Below are 16,696 nucleotides of genomic sequence, written 5' to 3' on the forward strand. Positions count from 1 at the left end.
TGGGTCATATTGTGGTTTTAGAAAAAACTTGAAATTGTACAATTTAAGGAACATGTAGTACCTCTGCGTACCTTAGACTTTATTTTTCTCTTTAGCTAAATCTGCATCTACATTGGCATAACATGGTAATAGCTGATGTGGCACCAGGTGGAGATAATGTCAACAACATCAAAATTCAGAAAAACTTTTTGAGCACTTGTGTATCTAGATCGGTGGTACTGCATGACACCCTAAAATAATGTATTGCCTCCCAAAGAAAAAAAAAAAAAAAGACATAGATTTATCTCACATTTTCAGGTTCACATTTCTTATGTCCCTCTGCACTGAATGCAACCCGACAATTTTGTCCCTCAACTTTAGTCAAGTCTCTCTGTATTTCAATATGCAAACGAGGCAAAGTGAAGAAACAGTCAGAACAGCTTAGAGTAGAATGTTACTCTCAATAATTATATGATGTGTAGTGAAGAGTATGGCAGCATTTTATTAGTATGAATGGCCCTATAAAGTTAATTAAAGCATGGACGTTTAGCGGAGCACATTTAGGTGGACAAATCAAAATAAAACATGTTCTTAGCTTCACATTTCTATGATCAAATTTCATCTCATAAGCAAATAATCTTACACCATAAAATGCCAACCTAAAAAAATTCCCCACCCTCCCATCTCTCCCTCTTTCCATTGTTGTAGTTTCTAGTTCGGAAACTACAACACAAAATCATTTTGAAATTATCTCCTGACTCTGTGGTAGAATATTATCTAGAACCTGTTCTAAGGAGGTAAACTAATAAAGACATAAAAAACTAATGAATAGTTTTTCTTATCATTTATTCATTCATGTGCTTACAGTAATTATCTGCTACTGAAATCAAGCCAACTCATATTGCCACTGTTCAAAGGTTTAGAATTCAGGGAAAATAGAAAACATCATCTTTGGATATTAAATCTTATTTATTATTATTATATTCTAGATTAACATTTGAGCCGAATTTTCGCAAATAAATATTTTCATGTCTCTGTATTGTACTTCTGTCCTGTTCTGTTCTGTTCATCCAATGACCACTAGATGGCTCCACTGGAGCGGCCAGAAACTAACACAGTTCGAGAATTTTCCAGTATTTTACAGTTCGAGATTATCCGTTTGGTTCAGGAATATTTTCCAAGTAAAACTGAGAATGTGATGAAAAATTCTAATCACTGACTCAAACGGTTTCCATATGCACCGCCTTAAAGTTGCTAATCAGTATAGGGCCGGCAACAAAAATAGCAACTGTTATGGGTTAGAAATCACCCATAATAACCTTTATAGGTGGGGGTCACTTCTTCCTGTCTCAAAATTCCACGTAAGAGGACGTGACTTTACCGAACCTGCAGACCCATCAGCAATGCAAAGTGGACATAACGTGAGGACAAAGCGGCGGATATCCCGACTCCAAGGACAGGAAGACTTCTCTTCCTCGACCAGCTCACTCAGAGACTGACATCCTCACACAAACAGCACACACTGTGGCATTGTTGACAGCCAGTGCACAGACAGTTGACTGCTCCCACATCCCGACCCTGGAGCCTTGGTCATGGTCACTTTTGATCATCGCTCTCTGTACCATTAAAGCACCTATACTCTTATTCTCTCCAGGGTCTTTACATAACTCTCCATGTGGTAAATAAATAAACTTAGATCTCTAAATTAAGATGAAAAAAGAAACGTACCACTTTTACGCTTTGAACTGAGCCCATCTGATTTCTTATCAGTCACAAGACGGCTTTCTTCCCCCCTCCAGCCCCTCCGTAATTAGCCAGAGTACTCCCCCCATCCTCATTTCCTTATATTTGCTGAAAGCTGAGATCTGTTTTTCATCACAGGGTCAGGGGCCAAATCTCTGCCATGCCTGCCTGTGAAACACATCTGAAGCCAGTCTGGCATATAGCCTCTGCCCTCTTCTTTTTTTCCACAGAGCAGGATGTAGTTGCAAATCCTTTGATCATTGCATCGCTGCAATCAGAAATGTGCACTTCTTAATGCCTTGGCATGAAAGAGCAAAGTGAAAATCCTGCACAGTTGTTGCATTTCCACAGCAGCCTTATCAGTATCTGACAAGAGAAAAATGAGAAAGTGCTCAAGGAAAGTGTAAATGGTCATGTATTGGACAGCCTACTCTGGACTTCTCTAATCTATCCAAATAAACACTGTTACTCCCCAGGCCCCCCTCCGGTACCAGGGGTTATCACAGACCCCCCCACTGCCAACCCACCCCACCTGAGCTCCTACTGCTGCCATTAGTACAGCCCCAGCCTGGTCTCACGCTGCATTTGCACTGAAGGCAACACAGGATACAGGCTGCCCGACTCGTATCGTATCTTAAACTGGAGGCAGAGTGAGGAAACAGCATGTAACAGCAGGGAAGGAAGCGCTGAAGCTGCTGGGAAAGCACATTTTGCTCAGACTATTCAGAGCTTGTTTCTGAGTCACTCTGTAGCAGGTCTGAGGCAGAATATAGACATTTTCTAACAACATATGTGCAAGAAAAAAAAAAAAAAAAAAGAGTCAGGGATTAGAAACCCAACTTTTGTTTGTTGAACACCCTGGAGATCTGCAGAGAGAAGGTGTAGATCAGGAGGAAATTCTTGAAATTTCTCTACGGCTGAGCTTCTCAAACGGTGAGTACAGAGGGGATGGGATACTTTCTGTGTTCTGAGTTTGTTATGGAGATGAACGATGGCACCAAAAGACAAGCGGGAAAGCTTCTCGGTGGAGAGAAATGTGGATGTTCAAGACGAACACTGGGATCTAATGCTTTTTAGGTTTGTGGATTGTCAGATTTTATGTCAGTACAAAGACTAAAACCCAAGTGTTCAATGACTGATTTAACTCTAAACCAAATGAAGAAAGCAGAGTTAGGCAGTTTATTAAACACAAGCTTGAAATTAATTATTAAACATAGTAAAATGGTTAAAATTTGTTTCACTCTTATTTTTTTATTTTGAGACATAAAATGTGTGCAAACTGTATCTGAACAGAGAAATACTAAAATATAAAGGTTGAATGTAACAGTTGTGGCCGTTAACACAGCTCTGGTGATGGGCGGCATGTTCCATTATTGTTGCTTGCGGCTCATTGTTCCTGGGTTGATGGTCATCCTGAAGTTTTGCGGTGGGTGGAGTCATCGAAGCCCATTTCCTCCCCACGAAGCGTCACGCATTTATCTGTGTTAACGTTTCATCACGCTATTTAAGAAGCCATTACTTAATGGCTCGGGCCCTTCATCAGCGCTTTGTACGTGTGTGCAGGAGATCAGCCAGAGAAGACTTTTTCTTTGATCAAACGAAAATGGACACGATTATCTACTGAGACTTCATCGGGAAACACAAGAGGAAACCGTGCAGGGCCTAAAGTTTCCACTTTAACGGCAACATCTTCAGTGTATTTCATTGGGATTTTTAAGTGGTAGACAAACACATGCTGGGACTCAATTATGATTGGAAGAAAAATAATACAGTGGAGGAATGTATTAGCTTAGGGACTCCCTGAGTGGCTAAAATCAACAAAGGTTTGAGAGCCCTTCTAAAAGGCCTTTTAACTGCCTATGTTAATAGTTCAAACACCAAATATACCTTAATATGCATTAATGTGCACACTGGATACTGTTTTGGTACTCCAGCAGAAACTAACATCCACCGTCTTTCTTATTTCCCTCTTGGTGGTTCAGCCAATCAGACTCGAGGGTACAAAAAAAAAAAAAGCAATCCTGGATTGGCTGCTTTGCTAAGCGTCTGCACATAGTGTGTAAAGTAGATTTACACGTAATTGTTTGAGCTTAGCAAGATGTATTTTCTTTCTGGAGAGTGAAAAAAAATGCAACTAGCCACATTTTCTGCCAATATTTGGAGTTACATTACACAGAAAAATCTGCAAATAGATGAATCTGCAAATAACTTAAGAAAAAAAGTAGAATCATTCCACATTTCTTACAATAACAACCTGAAAGGTGTGGTGTATATTTCCAGTCCCTTACTCTTATACCTCCAGCTAACATCCAGTGCAACCAATTTCTTTTAGCAGTGACCTGTGTGTATATTAATCTCAAGATTTCTCCTATGTGTCCTGCAATTTTTTATTCTATAGAGTCCAACTGATGATTATTTATACATCTAAAAGTCTGCAGTTTCAGACCCTCTGATCTGGAAGAAGGCACTTTGGTACGAAATGACATTGTTTGGGAAAACTAACACTGCACATCACCCTGAACACATCACCCCTGCTACAAAACATGGTACTTGCAGCATCATGCAGTGGGCTTTTATTCAAATTTTATTGCAATTATTTGAAAAAAATCAGAGGGTGTAAATACTTTTTTGGCAGGGACTCACATTTTAAAAAAGGCTGATTTCCAACGGTGATACAATGTGGATCATTTTTTTACACTTCCGGGCTGATGTGGTGACACCGTTTTCCTGCAGGACACACAGCAGAGACGATGAGTCTGTCACGGAACGGGACGCTGGAAAAGACAATGTCTGAAGCCCGGCCCGCCTCCAGAGCGGGATCGGCGCTCGTGGTGCCGCCCCCTTACTCCCTGGGTAGTGGCGAGGCCCCGGGTGGCCCCCTGGAGCTGAGGGGGTCTCTGGACTGCTGGGCCTGCTCTGTGCTGGTGACCGTGCAGAACCTCATCATCGCGCTCATCAACGGCGGATTGGCCAGCATCATTTTCGGCGTCATCCTGACCCCCGCTCTGGTCATGATCACATTCGGATTCCTCTGCCACTCCACAGTAAGGACTTGAACTTAAATTATGCAATGACTTGTTTTGATAGAAAAGAAGATGTTTTCAGTTTTTCCAGGGATTTGATATTGTTTTCTCAGATCTCGCTGGAACTTTCTGGAGCTGAACTTTTACCGTCTTGCAGCTGTGACATGCAGCTCAAGCTTCTTTGCTCAGTGCATTATTGAGTGTCAAATTACACTAAAAACAAAGAAGAAATTCCAGCGGATTCCCTTGCATGTGGTATTGACAGAGTGGGAGATTTTTCATCTACTTTTCTTCTTGTACCTTCATCTACTCCTCATCTCTCCCCCCATTCTCCAGGTGCAGCCCCATGGAACGTCCTTGTACTGCTCAGACCTGCTGGACGACACCAGCTGCGTGGCTCTCCTGGTGGTGGGCTTCCTGTTGCTGACCCCTCTGCTGGTGTTGGCGCTCGCCGCCTACTGCCGCCTGGCTCGGCACCTCCAGCTTGGCATGTGCTTCATTCCCTACAGCCGCGCCGTCTACAAGAACCTGCCCACCTCACGCCAACAAGCAGGAGGCTGCTGTGGCCAAAAGGAAGGAAAGGAAAGGGATAGAAAAGGCAGCGTTTGGGTTTAGGAGTAGAAGATGGATGGGCAGTGTAGTTGTGAGCAAAAGCCTAATTAAATACCCCCCAAATATCTCATCTTTTGTATTGATTGTTTTTTTTTTTTTGCTTTTGTATTGTATTTTTATTGTCATTGTTGCGTTAGTATACTGTTTATGGAAAGTGTTTTATACCTGTTTTACAATAAAATGAGCATTTATCTGCAGAGCTTAGAGTTTGTACAGAAGTGTGAGCAGATTGAATGAGAATGCTTAGTGGGGTCAGGAGGATTGCTGGTGCCTACCTCTAGCTAACGTTGCGGGCAAGAGGCGGGGTTCACCCTGGACAGGTCACCTGTCTGTCGCAGGGCAACACAGAGACAGACAGAACACACAACCATGCACACACACACTCAATTTAGAGAGACCAATTAACCTGAAAGTCATGTTTTGGGACTGTGGGATGAAGCCGGAGCACACGGAGAGAACATGCAAACTCCATGCAGAAAGACCCCAGGCCGGGAATCGAACCCAGGACCTTCTTGCTGCAAGGCAACAGCTCTACCAACTGCTCCTCGTGAATTTCAATCATTTTGGTGAAGTTAGTGCTGGGCAATAAAACGATTTCATCAATTAATTTAAGTTTTGATTCATGAAGATTCAACTTTTGGAAGGTCTGGATTTCTTTATACACCTGTTGGGTTTCCATAGCCACTCAAAGTGGCGTCATCAAGCCCAAGATATATCATCTTTTTTGACAAGCACATTTTACAGCTTCTATTTATTTTGACTTTGAATTCTGGTCAACTTTATGACTGTACATTATGGAAAGGCTACAATTTTGAAAATATTTTCTGTTATTTATAATTTCTTCTTTAGAAGTAGGGGGGGGGTCAATTAAAAAATGGACTGAACTTAAATAGGTCTTTTCCAATTATTTTCACAACTCAAAGCGCTTTCCACTACAGTCACATCCACAAACGCACACTGAAATCAAACCTTTCACAGGGCGTGTCGTGGTGGCGTAGGGGTTAGCGCAACCCGTATTTGGAGGCCTTGAGTCCTCGACGCGGCCGTTGCGGGTTCGACTCCCGGACGCGACGACATTTGCTGCATGTCTTCACACCTCTCCTTCCCCGTTTCCTGTCAGCCTACTATCATATAAGGGACACTAGAGCCCACAAAAAGACCCCCTGGAGGGGTAAAAAAAAAAAATCTTTCACAAGACGACTACTCTACCAAAAGAGTCACGTTATGAAGAATTTTGAGTCGTATCGAGCAGCCCTAGGTGAAATACATATTCAGATTTCAGCAACATAATCAGGGTCATGAGTAAATTTCATATTTTGTCAAGACACAACCCCAAAATTTGAATGCAACACCAATACTGGTGGAAAGCTGAATTTGTCAATGTATTTCTGGTTTGCAGTAAAATATATGCATTACCTCCATTAAAAAAAAAAAAACTGTCATAACCTTTCTGCTAATACCGCATAACTTTTTTATAGAAGTAGTGTGATGACATAGGAAAACAATCTGGGTTTCAACCCATATACTCAACTACTCATCACAAAAATGCATTTTTCCTGTAAAGGATTTTTGCCAGGAATTATTGTTACACCACAGAAAAAAATGACCAAACAAACATTTTCTCACTTTTGTTGCAATGTTAGCATCTGGTGGTGTCCAAGAAAGTTTAGTCCTGGGTTATTTAGGTCTCCATGGAATGTTTTCTTTTTCTTATGAATTTTCACCACATTATTACTATTTTTGATCTAAATTTAAACTTCTTGACATCATTAGCCAAGGCTGATCACAGACTACCATTAACAGGTTACATTAGCAATTATAGGATGCAACATAAGGACAAATTATTTTGAAGCAATACTGTTCCCTCCCACCCACTTGTTTCACGTTGAGTACGATGAAAAATATTCTAGTATTACTAAAACAATTACATTACACCGGATGTCCACAAGGTGGAGACAAAGTAAACACCTAAGCAAACACATTACGGACACGGAGCACTCAGAAGTGTTAAACGTGATTTAAAACCTTTATTTATAAATATATGCATATGCATTACAAATACAAGGTTCAGTAGGTGTTTTTACAAAATAATATATATATTTTAAGGTTGTATATAAAATAAAGTTCGACTGTTTTGTTATATTGTGTCTTTATAGTTCACTCTGAACTGTCGGAACATTTTTGGTCTTAACATGGCTGGTTGTTGATATTCATCAGTAGTTTGTGGTGAGCAACTTTGTATGGAGCAGTGAATGCACCAGGCGCCAAGGTGCCACGTCCCTCTTCATCCACCTGACCCATGAGGATGTAGTTGGCGCCTAATAGAACAGGTGAGACAAAATATCCAGATTCATGATTTCTCATCATTTTCAGGCAAAAAACGCAGAGGAATGTTCATGTAAATGAATTTGAGCGGTTCGTACCTCGGCGAACCAAAGGACACCTCTTGCACTGTGACACCAGCTTCACCGACATGGTCTCTCCAGCCTGCGTGATGGTCAGTCTCCCTGATTTGTAGGCCTTAATGAGGGAGATGTTCATTGAAACGCTCCCTCGGGGTCCAGGGCCCAAAGAGGTGATGGTTCCAGTTATCACTGATAAACAACAGCGTTCAATTAAAACACATCATCTTAGAAAAAAAATGAAACTTTTAATTCAAGTAAATGTATTCAATCATGAATATGTTTACCAGGAGTGGAAATAACTTATGACACCAACAGGAAACATACCAAATTCACTAGAGCAGAAACTGTTCTTGATGGTTCCAGCTCTCTTACAGACTCTGGGACACAGTGGCTTCTGAGGACCTAGAAATTCAAAAAATACACATGAAAAAAATTGAATTAGATCTAGTACTGGGAGCCTTCTGAAATGTGTGCACACATCTTCACCCACCTGGCCTATTCCGATTTGGCACTCGCCTTGTGGGTGAGACAGGGGGAGGTGGCACATATTTGGGGGCGGCGGTGGTGGTGGGGATGGGGACCCGTGCAGTGATGGCTGGTCCCTCAGGTCGGGCAGGTTTGACTGGACGCCTTGAGGGGGCAGAACCGACACGGGGCCTTGACTTGTCGATCGGGGGCTCAGAACCTCGGGGGATGCTGGTATAGTAAGCAAAGAATCCATCGGATGTCACGCTGAGGTCAGACACGAACTGGACCAGCAGCTCATTGCCATTGGTGATGATGGGTCTGAATAGGAGACGAAGCAAAGATTTTGAATAAAGGAGCAAAGTTTTACAGCGTCGTAGTCCAGGCTTTGAAGTACTTCGCCTTACTGAGGTGTCTGATCGCCACAGTATTTTCCAATCAGGCGAGAATCATCTCTCTCTCCACCGTTAAAAAAGGCCACATAGTCAAACCGGCAGTAGGTGTCAGCCTCCAGAACGAATTTGTCAAACTTCACCTGGATCACCTGTAGCCACAAAACAAACATTAACATGGAGGTGATCTGTGTATCTGGGGGTGAACATGTGTGTGTTTGTGAGAGGGAATGTGATTCTAGTATAAAGTGCTTTCATGGTTTAGTCCAGTGCTTCTCAATTCCGGTCCTCAGGCCCCCCTGCCCTGCATGTTTTAGGTGTATCCCTGCTGCCACACACCTGGATTGAATCTATGAGTGATTAACAGGCTTCTGCAGTACTTGATGGCAGCAGAACAGGTAATGCAATCATTTGGATCAGCTGTTCTGAAATAGGGGTACAGCTAAAACATACAGAGCAGGGGGGCCTGAGGACTGGCATTGAGAAGCACTGGTTTAGTCTAACAAGAAAAGCCCAAAAATAAATTCAGTCAATTTACCGCGAAACTTATAGCTTGAATTATCACAGAATACGTGTATATGCTGGGTTCAATATACTACAGAACTAGGATCTATGCCTGAACTTGCATCCTCGACTCAACTGTGTCAGAATAGTTGTGAGATGTGCCAGTTGTTTCCCTGGAACGCTAACCGGCAAGGCCAAATGAAGAGGATGCTAATAGTAATACCAGCTAATGCAATCATACAGTATTTCTCAATGTTTTAGCATTTCAACACAAAAGTCACATTTTCACAGATGTTCTACCATGTCTTGTGTTTTGCCAATTTCACTGCAGAAATACTTAATCTTACAAAGGCCTTTTTCTCCAGTTTCTAGTGCAAAAAACTTGGTACACTTGAAATAATGCAAAACTAACTTAGAAAGTAACTTTTCAGCAAGATAAGTTACTTATAAGGGTAAAACAAATTCCAGTTCCACTGGCAGACCTTTTCACTTCTAACATGAGTCATGTTGTACTACAAACTAGAAAACAAACAAAAAAAATTGGCAAGATTTTCTGTTTTTGCTGTGTTAATGATGCAGAAATATTCAGAATATACAAAATTAGACCAAATTAGAATTTTAGGTTGCAGTTGGTGGAAAACTGGCTAATATCACAAGTTGATAACATTTTCTTCTCCATCACCATGGGTAGCTGCCCCAGCCTCTCTTATATGTATGCTCGCTCAAACAGTAATTACATGCAGTGAATGAGTGTGCCACTAACTCTGTCGGGTTCCACAGTGATGAGCCAGGAGCAGGTGGTTCCTGGTGGGTACTTCCCGTCTGGCCAGTTGGGTGTTTTGATCTCTCCCTGGGATTTTGTCATCTTCCCCCCACAGGACTGCTCCCCTGAGACGATGAGTTGCAGGTTAGGCCTGGAACCAGGCTGACTGCGTGTCATGTGCTAATTAAAATCATGTCTGCCTTAAAGATAAGTATCTGTTATGCAACTGGGTTAAAACACAACTTTTCTGGAGGAATTTTGGAGCTTTCTCCCAAACTAGCTTACTTCATGTGAGTAAAGTTTGCAGTCAGGTGTTGATGCATCTCCTTCCATCATCATGCTAAACCTTTAGCAGAAGGTGTTTAGTAAAATTCAGAAGTCTTTCAGTTTTCTCAAGAGCTACTCTTCATTTTTGCTTGGTGTGTCTTTGCTAAGGTCCTAAAAATTGTGTCTTTATCTTGACTTTCATTTTCCGCAATAACCCTATCCCTAAAAAAATATGTTTTTTAAATTAAAAGTGGAAAAAAAAGAATCCTCATTCCTTCCAAAAAATGTGACTACATACCATTTACGTAAGGTTTAGTTCCACTGAAATGAGCCAAAAACCCTCTGGCCTGGTTCCCCTCATCAGTCACCATCTCCAGCATCATGGTGTTTGTGGTCGATACCTGAGTGCCGGGCCGGAAGGTTCCACAGAACCGACCTAGTTTTTGCACCAAGTTGGAGTGGCCGTTGTAAATATCCAGATAGTCGTAGCGACACTGAGAGTCAGCCTCCAGGTCAAAGATGCGGAAGGAGAGCGCGACCACGTTTCCCTCTGGGACCTGGAAACCAGATGAAGCATTTGTGAGTAAGAGGAGCTGGCTGTGAGAGAGTCAGTATTCAGAGAGTGACTCACAGTGATGCGCCAGGTGCATTTGCTGTTGGGTTTATAGAAGCTGGGGAAGCCCTCGCTGCCAACAAAGCCTGAATCAGCAACCAGGTCTCCTCCACAGTAGAACACAGGCCTGCAATAAGGGAGTCGGTTAGACTTTATATTATGTATGCTTTTTATCCCCCCCAATAAAATCTGAATTGGCTTGATAAGACAAAGAAGCATCCACGTTTAAGAGAAGATAAGTTCTGTTAACACTGATTTACTCACACTTCTACATCTAGTTTTTGTTTTTAAAATTCTTTTAGAAACAGGTCAGCGCCTTCTGTCATTGAGGAATTGCTGATTCTGTAACTTATGATGTTTGGAGGGAATTTTCCCATAACTGATGTAGAACAAAAAGAGATTGATTTTGATTGATTTGCATGGATGAGGAAGCCCACAACACTAACATTCCTAAACACATACTAACATCTATTTTATTGGAGACTCAAAAACAATTTTAGCAGTCTGTCCAACATGTGTTACCTAAATAAAATCCTTTATTCTTGTTGAGTTTTACTTTATTTTTCTGCAGCTGTCAAGGAATGTAAAGAAGTGACATGTGAAACAGTTGCAGATTTTATGTTTATTGCGTCTCTATACATACTTCTATATAAAGCGACTTTTGAATTTGTACACATTCTGTCACAATTTCCAATATATTCTATTGGGATTTTATATGGTAGACCAAGAAAAAGAAGCAAACAACTGTGAAGCAATAGGAAGTTTAAACATTTTTAATTAATCAAATTCTGAAAAGTGTGGTGTGCAAAAGGAGGGTCAGGATAGACGGACGTAAATATAAGACGATCTTGAAGCAAAACTCCTAGTAGAGGCAGTGAAAGACTTGAGATTGGGGCAGTCCAGTCAATTTTAATAAACTTTAGGTATTTATCTCAATTAAATACCTAAAGTTGCAAAGTAACACTTTATAGTTAGTCTGCAAAGTGTCACTAGAGTTACTCTACCAAGTGCTGAGTACCAAAGGAAGCCATACTTCTCAGATTAAACATTTTGGAAACCATGCATCTTTTCCTTTCACTTTACGATTAGAAGCTATTGTGTGTTACTTTACTGATTCAGATTTTCCAGTATTATTTGTATATTATATGCTAGCATATTTCCCTGAATCTCCAAAGGTGGATATAATATTTTGTGATTTGTGTTCCAAAGTGTGTTTTCTGCTAATAATTGTTCGAAGTGACACTGTAAGAACATTTGTTGTTCTTTTATTCAGCAGCAAAAATAAAGTCACAAATATTGCATAAAAAAACCATTTTATTTAACAGCTGAACATTCTACCTTTGACAAATATAGCTTGAAAAAAACACAATAGGAAGATATCATTTAAAATTTTGTCCAAGTAAAAGCAAAAACAGAATTAATACAGTGATCCAAGGCATTATTTCAGGATGATAACACATCTGTTACTACTGATCTTCAAGACTTTTCTTCTTGATATATATATATATATATACATATATATATATATATATATATAGTGGAAATTGCTACAGGATTCATTCTGGAAAATCTGATGAGTAGAATGTTGGAACATGACTGGTGCAGAATTTTTTTCCTAAAAAGCAAGAGAATGTGGAACGAGGTAATGTTTTTAAGTGTTTTTTTTTTTTGTTTGTGTGTTTTGGCAGAGGGGTTAATGCATTTTTTCTTCTTCAGTAATAAGCAATTTGTATTTGAATTTTTCCCCACTATAAAACTATCAGTTTTTGGCATAAATCAGGACTACGGAATAACATTTTTGAAGCCATTTTTCACCGAACCAGACATTTCCATTGCTAAATAAAACTGTTTTATTTCGTCTATCTTCTTTATGCGATCAAAACAAACAACTGACTGATCATCCGCCAAGAGTCGGGATGGCTTATCTTTTGCCTCGGATTGTTGGGCGTCTCTGTTTAAAAAGCTAGCTGTGTGTGGGAAATGGGGCAGAGAGGAATCACACAGAGCAAACTAAACAAGTCTGGACTTGAATTCGGACTCACTGCAGCAGCAGGGCTTTCATCCTCTGTTGGGGGTGTTACTCACAACATCCTATTGAAAAACCTTGCATAGACATTGGTTAAATTAAGCACTCTGTGCATTAAACTGTAGAAAATCAAAAAGATTTACAAAAATGTTAATAAACTCTTGCTTACAATTTACGTCTGCAATAAATCTTTTATTAAATGGTAAATGGACTGAACTTATATAGTGCTTTTCCAGTCATTTTGACCACTCAAAGCACTTTACACTAGAGTCACATTCACCCAGTCGCACTCACAAACACATACACATTTATACACCGATACGCAGATCGGTAGTCATAAACTTTATTTGTCCCCTTCTGCATTGTTAAGGGATTTTATGGAATTGAGCAACACCAATGCATTATGCAAAAATATTTACAAAGTTTTTAACAGCTTTGTGGAGTCTAAACATTTTGTCCATTCTTCTTTGCAAATTAGCTCCAGCTTCTTCAGATTGGATAGACAGCAGCATCAAGTCTTGACTGGGGCCATTCTAACATGTGCTCTGCTTTAGCTTTGTAACTTTGGCTGTATGTTTAGGGTCTCTGTCCTGCTGAGAGACGACCCTCTTTCCACAGTTTCAAGTCTTTTGCAGCGTCCAGCAGGTTTTCTTCCAGGATTGCCCTGTTTTAAGAATCACCCATCTCACCATCAGCTCTGACCAGTTTCTCTGTTTCTCTATTTCTCCTGAAAATGATCCCCCATATCGTTTTACATCCTAAACCAGCTTTTTCATGACTTTATCCCTGTCCCATCTGCTGTGTTCTTTAGTATTTGTGATGTTTTTGTTGGCCAGATTCCACTGAGAACCTCTGAGATTCAGTGATTTGATCTTCAGTTATGTGTATGGAGTCCTTAGTAAACTTTCTTGCAACTCTTAATTAGAAGCTCATCGGAACGATGCCATGGAAAATGTGTTGCAATCAAAGCTAGACAGTGATTCATTATTTTTTAGTTGTTTTTTTATGGCCAGCTGGCATGGTCTGGTGACACAGAAACAGCAGCAGTCACTACATCTTGGGAAGCAGGAGTCTTTAGAGTGAGCACACAAGGAAGTAATTGGCATCTACTTTAAAACTGACGATCCACTTTTACAGCCGACTGACAATTCACAACATCTAGAGCTGACCTTGTTAATTAGCTGCATTCCACACAGACAGAGCTCCAAGGAGGTCAAGAGAATGTTTCTGCGTAGATGAAGTCATGTTGCATAGCAGCATGTCTCTGCTCAGTTCTGGCTCAAACTTCGGACCCCCAGTGAAGTACTCTGGCTGCTGAGTAAATCCCTATTTTCCAAAGCAAGTGCCAAGTTTATTTGATTTGACCCCCTCCGACAAAGGCATAAGCATTAGCATCCGAGCTAGTCCAAACTCTACTTATCTCCCGATGTGCCTCAAAATCCATCAATGAAACCCCTAAAAATACTTGAAAAAGCAAATCTGAGATCACTTATTTTATATTTTCTCTCATATGATTCCTCAAATGAACACACAATCGTTCAAATAATTACACATGACTGCAGATCTTTTTCAGTGCCTTTCAGACCAGATGCCAAGCCTTACCTGGTGTAATTGGTCTCCTGAGCCTTTGTCCATCCCAAACTAAGAGACAGGAGCAAGAGGAGCCCCCAGATGCAGTCCACACGCATCATGATACACAGCTTGTACAGAAAGCAGAGCAGACTGTAGCAGCAACGAAAGAGGGGAACGGGACACGGGAGGTGAGGAAAGAGGGGAGGAGGTAGAAGGAAGCTGTTTGGTCGGAGTAGGCGGAGAGAATGAGCGGAGTGGACTCAGAAAAAGGTGGGTGGGGGATTCAAGAAAGGATAGAGATATAAGCAAAGATTCTGAAAGGAAACTTAATAGTAGAGGGGGGATGATGTTAGCAGCTTGTGGAGGAGGAGGTTTTAATGGGAGCCAGATGTGTCTCTTAGAAAAACCCTGGGCTCTGTGTCTGGAGTGGACATCTAAGAAAAGACTCTCTCTTCCCTGCAGATAATGTCTAGTTCTACTACTACTTTTAACGAAGGTTTATAACCAAATTGAAGAGTTGTGTAGCCACTCACTTAAGAAGGGTGGGACGTCATTAGAAGGGTGGAAAAAGTATAGATGGAGCCAGAGGCTGAGCGCGGGTTCTTAACAAGTAGGGCCGTAAATCTTTGCATTCCACAGCAGACCAGGGGTGGGATCTTCCATCTATGAACCAGGGTGCTACTTATCCATAAAATCAATCGCTGCAACCATTGGCAAAACATAACTCCCACACAAAATCTAAAGAAATGGTCTAAATGAGCAGTTAGCTGTGTTTCCTGAACTCCGTGGGGTCCTTTGGCTCCACAATCCACCAAGACAAAAAGTAACACTGAAGAGGGGTGGGATATTCTTTCTTTTTCTGTTTGGGAATGGGCCAAACCTCTGACCTAAATTACTGAGGCCAGTACAAGGGATATTATTTTTAAGGATTCTTAATAAAAGTCCCGTTTACAGACTGGATCAAGCACCGCAGTGGATCAGATGGGATAAAATGGAAACACAAAGCAGCATCAAACCAAGCAAATTCTTTGCAAATTACTGCCAACTGGAAAAACTTGGAAGTCTTTTTCAGATTTTTTTGGGCGGTTTTTTTGCTGAAAATTAGAATTTCCTTATCCAGCTGTGTTTGTGTTGACCCCAAAATCTTGACAGGCATCAACAGGAGCAGGAATGCAGGAGGTTGCTCAGCGGCTGCTATGATATGGGGGAGCAGTGATGGCAGCCAATACTGTAGGTTTCCCACACAAACTCTGAATGAACCCTTCAAGTGGGACTAGCATTCCTTCAGGAGAATCCAAAGGGAATGGATGTGGGAGTGCAAGACCAGTGTGGGAGCAGATGATTGTGGTGAAGGCATGGGTAAGGGAGGAGAGGCAGGAGGGGACTGGTAATCAGACAAATGGAAAACAAGCCTAAAGCGATCTGACAGAAAGACAGATTAACGAGGAGAGGGGCTGCTTTCGACTGAACCCTGGGGTGAGGTCATGTTAAATGTCTCTGTGAAGTAACAAGCAACTGTTTTTACTCGACACGTTTTCAAGTCAATGAAGCTTCTCTGTCATAACCCATCCTTGTTAGCAAAAACTACATTGGATAAAGGAAAATGGTTAAGTGGAACTCGTGGTATACGAGGGTTAAAAAAAAAAAATCCGAACAACTCATGGGGTTCTGCGAAACCATCAGAGACACCGACAGACTGGTGGTTTCACAGAGGTCATTTATTACAGTTGTTTTTGCTTCTGCTTTCTCCAGATGTGGTTTGTCTTACATCTACTGTCTACAGTTCCAGAAAGAGAAACTATCCAATTATGGTTTGTGGCAGAGCAGGACAAGTCTCACCAGTGAGAGCAAATAGAAGCATTGTTTGAAGAGAATCAATTAAAGGCTGAACTTTTATTTAGGCTTTGGTTGTGTTCTTCTCCCAGACTCGAAGGATGGTCTAGCCTACAACTTAACAACTTCAATCATTAGATGCATATTTGAATTTATTGAGGATTTTTACTAATCTTATTAATACAGGTTCAGCTTTATGCATACACATTCGGTAATATTTTGGTTGGCAAGTTTCTGAGAAATCACACACTTCTTGCCGCTATTGATGAAGTTCTGGCATAATAAAGATTTACTTGCTCCAAATTCAACATTGTTGGTTTTGGAACAAACAAAGCGAGTTAACATGAAAACCTTCTGGTTGTGACCAGTTGAAAATGTGTAAAAATACAAGTAGAATATGTTGCCAAAAATTTACCGGGACCTTATCGAGGGCTACAAAATCTGTATGGCTTATGCAACCTCTTAAGATATCTTAAGTTAAATAAATGTCTTTGGTGTT

The 16,696-nt window shown here is 40.9% G+C and overlaps 2 protein-coding genes across 2 annotated transcripts; one reads left to right on the forward strand and one right to left on the reverse strand.

The window, feature by feature from the left end:
• Positions 1-2,288: 2,288 nt before the first annotated feature.
• Positions 2,289-6,241, forward strand: tmem88a (transmembrane protein 88 a). The gene is made up of 3 exons (XM_028030413.1): positions 2,289-2,655; positions 4,456-4,766; positions 5,082-6,241. Exons 2-3 carry the CDS (start codon positions 4,473-4,475, stop codon positions 5,358-5,360), a joined length of 573 nt encoding a protein of 190 aa, XP_027886214.1. The 5' UTR covers positions 2,289-2,655; positions 4,456-4,472; the 3' UTR covers positions 5,361-6,241.
• A 1,125-nt stretch (positions 6,242-7,366) lies between these two features.
• On the reverse strand, positions 7,367-14,629 carry pcolcea (procollagen C-endopeptidase enhancer a). The gene is made up of 9 exons (XM_028031159.1): positions 14,395-14,629; positions 10,785-10,893; positions 10,452-10,710; positions 9,887-10,011; positions 8,635-8,771; positions 8,253-8,548; positions 8,087-8,164; positions 7,781-7,951; positions 7,367-7,675 (listed from the first exon to the last, which is right to left on the reverse strand). The coding sequence occupies exons 1-9, from the start codon at positions 14,481-14,483 to the stop codon at positions 7,545-7,547; spliced, it is 1,395 nt and encodes a 464-aa protein (XP_027886960.1). The 5' UTR covers positions 14,484-14,629; the 3' UTR covers positions 7,367-7,544.
• Between the last annotated feature and the right edge of the window lie 2,067 nt (positions 14,630-16,696).

The sequence above is a fragment of the Xiphophorus couchianus genome, chromosome 11, assembly GCF_001444195.1.
Source record: "Xiphophorus couchianus chromosome 11, X_couchianus-1.0, whole genome shotgun sequence".
NCBI lineage: Eukaryota > Metazoa > Chordata > Actinopteri > Cyprinodontiformes > Poeciliidae > Xiphophorus > Xiphophorus couchianus.